The following is a 7,276-nucleotide window of genomic DNA, read 5'->3' as shown; positions in this document are numbered from 1 at the left end:
GAGTTTCGCTCCTGTCACCCAGGCGGGAGTACAATGGCGTGACCTCGGCTCACCGCAATCTCCACCTCTCAGGTTCAAGTGATTCTCCTGCCTCAGCCTCCCCAGTAGCTGGGATCATGGGAATGTACCACCACGCCCGGCTAATTTTGTATTTTTTTTTCAGTAGAGACGGGGTTTCTCCACATTGGTCAGGCTGGTCTCGAACTCCTGACCTCAGGTGCTCCGCCCACCTGGGCCTCCCAAAGTGCTGGGATTACAGGCGTGAGCTACCGCACCCGGCCTCAGGTAAGTCTTCTTTACTCAGTCATTAATTCACTCACTCGGCTAATTCATTCATAAATTCCATTGCTGTAACTTAGTAATCCCAAATAACCTAAACTTCCACCTGCCATGCAATGCCCTCACCACACACCTTGCCTGGCCGGCCAATTCTTCCCAGGGATTTCCCATCCCTGTAATGCCGTTAAAATGTCTAAACTAGGCCGCCTGCTTATAAAACAGCAAGTCAGGGTAAAAACAAAACTGGGCTTAGATCCAATGAATCACAACTGTCACAGAAGAGGCTCGGCGGGTGCAGTGGCTCACGCCTGTAATGCCAGCATTTTGGGAGGCTGAGGCGGGTGGATCACTTGAGGTCAGGAGTTTGAAACCAGTCTGGCCAACATAGTGAAACCCCGTCTCTACTAAAATCACAAAAAACTTAGCTGGGCATGGTGGCAGGTGCCTGTAATCTCAGCTATTCGGGAGGCTGAGGCAGGTGAATTGCTTGAACCCAGAGGGCGGAGGTCGCAGTGAGCCGAGGTTGTGCCACTGCACTCCAGCCTGGGCAAGAAGAGTGGAACCCTACCTCAAAACAAAGAACAACAACAAAACAGGCTAACAAAATGCTGCGGCAGGGGATGACTTGAGAAGTCATTTCTGAGACAGGGGATGGGACCTGGGAGCTGTCCAGCTCCTGAAAATATGCGGCAGGAGACAGAAGAACTAAGATTCTCTACACAGCAGGACAAAGTGCCTCTCGCTGTTGAGGAGACTGGGGGTGGACAATCAGCTTGGGGCTAAGAAGCCTCTGGGAAAAGGCCCAGGCCGCACTGCCGAGCCAGCCCGGGGGCTCACACGCCCCCAAATCCCCACCCCCAATGCTGTCCAGAAGGCCGCAGGCCACACCACTGCCGGGTGAGGTTGAGTAAAATGCTGCCTTCTCGCATTGGGTTCTAGCAACTAACGTAAAAAATGTAAATAATGTTACCGAAATTAGGATTTTAAATTGTTTCAATTCAAACAGAAATTCAGTTGAGGAATAAATATCCAGCTGTGGTGGCTCACACCTGTAATCCCGGTGCTTTGGGAGGCTGAGGCAGGTGGATCACCTGAGGTCAGGAGTTCAAGACCAGCCTCGCCAACATGGCTAAAATACAAAAATTACCTGGGCGTGGTGGAGGGCGCCTGTAATCCCAGTTACTTGGGAGGCTGAGGCAGGAGCATCGCTCTAGCCTGGGAGGTCGAGGCTGCAGTGAGCAGTAATTGCCCCACTGCACTCCAGCCTGGGTGACAGAATGAGACCCTGTGTCTAAAAAACAAAGTAGGTATGGTTTCCTACAAAACCAGAATAACATATGGTAGCTGACACGTTCAAAAAAAATCCTGCATATCATCAAATACTCAGGAGGAGTTTTCTTTTCCTTTTTTTTTTTTTTTATTTTTGAGACATAGTCTCGCTCGGAGAACAGTGGCAGAATCTCAGCTCAGTGCAATCTCCGCCTCCTGGGTTTGAGCGATTCTCCTGCCTCAGCCTCCCGAATAGCTGGGATTACAGGCGTGCGCCACCACACCCAGTTAAGTTTTGCATTTTTAGTAGAGACGGGGTTTCATCATGTTGGCCAGGATGGTCTCGATCCCCTGACCTTGTGATCTACCCGCCGCGGCCTCCCAATGTGCTGGGATTACAGGCGTGAGCCACTGTGGCCAGCCAGGAGGAGGTCTTCAGAAACTAATTAACCTCGAAGGTGGGAGAAATGCCGGGCCATGAGGACACAGCCATGGGAAATGATATTTACATGGCTAAGAATCTGAGTTTCCTGTGAGAAACAGAAAAAAAAAATCCTCCTTGTACAACAAGAGAAAATACTATTTTTTTCCATGAAACCATAAGGGTGTGGGCAGTGTAAACCCAAAATTACGCATGAGAGCTTCCCCAGAGCTCCGTGTGGGTGAAGAAATGTGTCCTAACTGCTGCCCCGCCTGCCATCTTGGTACTGGGAACCTGTGAGAATTTCCGAGTCCGAAACCCCATGTCCCGGCTTTTCCCAACAGATGCAGAGCAGTGCATGCGTAGCCCAGCTGGGCAGCACCCAAACGGCGAGACAGGCCACCGGATCCCAGAGCTGGGCCCTCCTGGCTCCTGAGGACGCTCTGGGGATGGCTCTAGTAAGTACAGCCCTTTCTTTCTCTGCTCTCACAGCCGTGGGGTGCACATGCTCTTTCTGAAGCACTGAGGCTCCCCAGCTGAGGCCAGCAGCAGGACTCAGCCACGTTCTCTCCCTCACTCCAAACTTCCTCCACTCCTCAGTCTTCACAGCTTGTCCCAACACGACGACCTGCCCCCAGCAGACCACACCGGAGTCCTGTGCACTGCAGCTGCTCCCACAGACGCGCTCAACCCTCACTGTGGTCCTGACTTTCAAGGCCATTGCGCCTGGGAGGAGACAGAGGTGTCGGCTGCTGTCAGGGCACCTGGGTCGTTCCCATTTTCTCCTGATGCAGTGACTCTGCCCGTGAGATCTGGCTGGGAACCTCTCTCCTAACCACTGCCAGAGACACATTCTGAGCCCAGACACGGCCTCCTTAGTCCTCGGGCATCACTGCCTGCTGGGGCACCCTAGGATACCTGGGAGGCTTCAGTGTGACTTTCCCAGTCAGGATCCCTTCTGACACCTGCGTGGAGGCAAGTCCCTGACGTTCAGCTGGAGTTCCGCAGGGTCTGGGTCACCTTCCTTCCTGTCCGCCAAGAGCAGGTCTCCATCACAGCCCCTTGGGTGGGGCTCCCAGGCTGCATTTTTGCCCCCAGGGCTACACCACCCTTCCCGTAGGCTAAGTCCTGATAGGAACACCCTGCAGGATGAAGGAATGAGAGAGGTTCCAGGTGCAAACAAAACATCAGCAGACACTTAAGTTACCGCCTGTACCAAAAACAAATGTACCCTTTACCCTCCTGTGGAAAAAGTAAGCTCTGTGTGTTCTGCCATCACTTCAGGGAAACCAGCCCCTGAATTACCCATTTCAGAAGCGTGGCCCCCAGGTGCACGGGGTGGACATGAGCAGAGGGGAGGGGTGTGCTGACGCATCTGACCCTGGACCACAGCGCCCTGCAGGGAGAAACGCAAGGGGCGGGCTTGGCTTCTGCCCTCCACTGTCACAGCGGGTGAGTTGGCCTGACGTCTGAGCTCTGCGGAGCCCTCTGACGGGGGGAACACCGTCCCAGAACGGCCGTAAGGAACAGAGGCACTGAGACCACTCGTCAAACCAATGCCCTATTTTACTAAAAACCACATGTACATTACATTTTACAAACAGTCCCTTCCTGAACCCCATAAAAGAATGGGGATATTGGGGAGCTACAGGAACAGGTCCCTCTCCAAATGCTCAGGGCTACCTAGGCCTCCCCAGACCCCTGGTCCAGTGCAGGGCAGAGGGTGGTAGAGCCTGCTCAGGGTTCCTGGAGCCCATCCGGAGCCCTCAGTGCCTACCCAGGGCCAGAGGGACCACCTGGGGGGCCAGTCTCAGCTGGACTCACAGCCACTCCCTGCCTGGGAGGCGTCCAGCCTCAGGAGGAGGAGTGCGGGTACCCATAGTGGTTGTGGTCAGCCTCGCCCAGGGTCACTGTCAGTGACAGGCTGGGCTTCCGTTCCAGCTCCTCCTCCTTCGGGCAGTGATGTGGGGGTCGGGCTTTGAAGAAGTCTGAGATGTAGCGGACCTGGCAGAGTGGAGGAAGGTGAGACTGGGCAGGGGCTGGGCAGTCACCAGGGACAGGGGCATGGGCAGGAGGGGGAGGAACAGGGTCCCAGGTGGGCAATGAGAGGAACAGTGCCTGTGGGGGAAGAGAACCCTCTTGGTGGAGGACCAGTGGAGAGCACTGGGGTGCTGATGGGCCCAGGGAAGGGCTGCGGTGTGCAGGCAGGAGACCCAGGGAAGGAACTGGGGAAGAAGGTGTCCAGGGAAGGACTGGGTTTGGGGAGAGGGGTCCTGGGGGAGAAATGGGGGGAAGGGAGGATTGGGGTTGAGGGAAGGGGTCCCGGGGAGGAATGGGGTAAGGTGGGGTCCCAGAAAGGACTGGGGTTGGGGGAAGAGTTCCCAGGGGAGAAATGGGGAGAAGAGAGGAGTCCAGGGAAGAACTGGGGTTGGGGGAAGGGGTCCCAGGGGAGGATGTGGGGGGGAGGGAAGGGTCCTGGGATAGACCAGGGTTGGGGGGTCCCAGAGGAGAAATTGGGGGAAAAGGGGTACCAAGGAAGGACTGGGGTTGGGGGAAGGAGTCTCAGGAGGAAGGGGGGGAAGAGGGGTCCAGGGATGGCCTGGTGTTGGGGAAGGGGTCCCAGGGGAGGATCTGGGGGGGAAGGAGGGGTCCAGGGAAGAACTGGTGTTGGGGAAGGGGTCCCAGGGGAAGAATCAGGGGAAGGAGGGGTCCAGGGAGGGACTGGAGTTTGGGGTAGGGGTCCCAGGGGAGAAACTGGGGGAAGGAAGGGTCCCAGGGAAGGACCAGGGTTGGAGGAAGGGGTCCCGGGGAGGACTCGGGGAAAGGAGGGGTCCCAGGGAAGGAGGGGTCCCAGGGAAGGAGGGGTCCCAGGGAAGGAGGGGTCCAGGGAAGAACCAGGTTGGAGGAAGGGGTCCCAGGGGAGGAGGGGTCCCAGGGAAGGACCACGGTTGGAGGAAGGGGTCCCAGGGGAGGACTCCGTGCGGCAAGAGTGTGCAGGGAAGGGCCAGGGTTGTGCAGGGAGTGGTCTCTGGACAGCACAGGGGGTTAGTCAGGGTCAGAAGCTCACAGTGAGGCCAGCCACCAGCGCCCCCTGCAGGAGGCCAGCAAGGACGTCGCTCCAGTGGTGTTTGTGATCAGACACGCGGGTGTAGCCCACATAGAGGGCAAAGGCCACCAGGAAGAACTGGACCGTGGGCCGCAGCAGCCGCATCCACTTCCAGCAGAGCCTCACCTGCACGTAGACCTGGGATGGGAGAGGACGCCTCAGCCTGTGCCCTGCCAGGCCCTCCCACGCCCACTGCACAGATGGGAGCTCTGAGGCCGGGGGCACAAAACCGCCCAGCCTCCTGTCTTTACAAATAAGTCAGTGAGTGCCCCCATCACCACCACGACCCACCCATTTTACAGCTGGAAAAAACGAGGTCCAGGGACAGGAGCGACTTGACAGGTGAGCCCCGGAGAAACGGACTCACCGCCAGGAACACCATGCAGTACATCCCAAAGGAGGCGTGTCCCGAGTAGAAAGACAACCTGGGGAAGGAGAGGTGGCAGGTCAGAGGGCAGGCGGCTCACTTGGCATCTTCCAACCTCCCCTCGCCCCCGCCCCTCCCGCAGAAGGGAGGGTTCAACATGGGAGCTGCTGACATTACAGGCCACCAAATCCCAGGAGCAGAGGCTGCTCCAGTTATCTGATGATGGAATCAGAGTCTCCAGTTGGGGCTGTGGCATGAGACGCCTCACCCGTGAAGACTCTGAGGCCTGAACCCAACACCCAGGCGGACGGCAGTGTCCAGCCAGCAGGCAACACCGGTTTCGTTTTCACCGCGTTTCTTTTCAGGATCTTCTCCCATCTGTGGAACTGAGGGGAGATTTCTTTCTATATAAATTCGAGATTCCGTGAAGGACATGAATGAAACACAGAAAACAGGGAGCAACAAAAAACTAGCAAAAAGACAGGGTTTCGCCGTGTTGGTCAGCCTGGTCTTGAACTCCCGACCTCAGGTGATCCGCCCGCCTTGGCCTCCAAAGTGCTTGGATTACAGCGGTGAGCCACCACACCCGGCCACAATCAACTTTTTTGGACCTAATCAGAAGCTTGCAGGAAACAGAGGAACCCTTAATATAATCCAGTTGAGGCTGGGTGCAGCGGCTCATGCTTGTAATCCCTGCACTTTGGGGGGCCAAGGCGGGTGGATCACAAGGTCAGGAGTTCGAGACCAGCCTGACCAACATGGTGAAACCCCATCTCTACTAAAAATACAAAAATTAGCCAGGCGTGGTGCCACGTGCCTATAATCCCAGCTGCTCGGGAGGCTGAGGCAGGAGAATCACTTGAAAACCTGGGAGGTGGAGGTTGGGGTGAGCCAAGATCACGCCACTGCCTGGGCGACAGAGCGAGACTCCATCTCAAAGAAAAAAACGAAGATAATCCAGTTGGATCTCAGAACGAACAGTTTTGTGGCATTTTAACTCATCCTGGTCCCTCTCCCACTGCCTAGACTCTGGTGGCCTGAGGGTGACAGACCACACGCCCAGCACAGGTTCCAAGAAGAGGCTTTATTTGCAACTGCGAACTGGGGTATGGCTCGAGGGCTGGTCTTGATCTCACCCAACTGGACATTCTCCCAGTGCTGAGGTGCTACCTGGAGGACATTTGTAGGAAACGTTCACAACAAATTTGTTAGTCTCTGCAGCCTGGGGCCACGAGAGCAGATGAGGCAAAAAACAGACGAGCCTTAATTACTTATTCACATTTGGGTTACAGAGAGCAGTTTCTTTGCTTTTTTTTCTTTCTTGAGACGGAGTTTCCCTCTTGTCACCCAGGCTGGAGTGCAATGGCGCGGTATCGGCTCACCGCAACCTCCGCCTCCCGGGTTCAGGCAATTCTCCTGCCTCAGCCTCCCGAGCAGCGCCACCATGCCCAGCTAATCTTTTGCATTTTTAGAAGAGATGGGGTCTGTCCATGTGGGTCAGGCTGGTCTCCAACTCCTGAGGTGATCCGCACCTTTCCCAGACGATGTGTAAGCAAATGCTAATCTTGACTTTTGTGAACCACTTAAGTATCAACCAGAATGTCAAAAAGTCCCCTGGCCCTTGGAATGTCTGGAGCCCCTCACCCCATCTTCGCCCAGGCATCCACGGGAATGTCCAGAACCTCCTCACCCCCACCCCCGCCCCTCACCCTCACTCCCAAGTTGATTTTTACGGGTATAAAGGGTCTTGACACCCTCCTTTTGGGGCCATGGCTTGGAGAGACACGAGTCCTCCGTGGTCAGTGGCAATAAAGACCCTGCAATTTGGCATTAA

At 56.0% G+C, this 7,276-nt stretch overlaps 1 protein-coding gene across 1 annotated transcript in view; it reads right to left on the bottom strand.

The window, feature by feature from the left end:
- Positions 1 to 3,707: 3,707 nt before the first annotated feature.
- Positions 3,708 to 7,276, bottom strand: part of LOC108298465 (phospholipid phosphatase 2-like) — a 9,276-nt gene continuing 5,707 nt past the window's right edge. Inside the window, exons 4-8 of the mRNA XM_017521143.2 lie at positions 6,722 to 6,740; positions 6,037 to 6,085; positions 5,443 to 5,537; positions 5,037 to 5,213; positions 3,708 to 3,973 (exon numbers count right to left, since the gene is read on the bottom strand). Coding sequence (XP_017376632.1) covers positions 3,824 to 3,973; positions 5,037 to 5,213; positions 5,443 to 5,537; positions 6,037 to 6,085; positions 6,722 to 6,740 — 490 coding nt within the window. The 3' untranslated portion in view covers positions 3,708 to 3,823. The remainder of the gene's footprint in view (positions 3,974 to 5,036; positions 5,214 to 5,442; positions 5,538 to 6,036; positions 6,086 to 6,721; positions 6,741 to 7,276) is intronic.

Source organism: Cebus imitator, unplaced genomic scaffold (assembly GCF_001604975.1).
Source record: "Cebus imitator isolate Cc_AM_T3 unplaced genomic scaffold, Cebus_imitator-1.0 Scaffold967, whole genome shotgun sequence".
In the NCBI taxonomy this organism is placed as follows: domain Eukaryota; kingdom Metazoa; phylum Chordata; class Mammalia; order Primates; family Cebidae; genus Cebus; species Cebus imitator.
The sequence above is the reverse complement of the archived record's forward strand: the minus strand, read 5'-3'. Positions and strand labels throughout refer to the sequence as shown.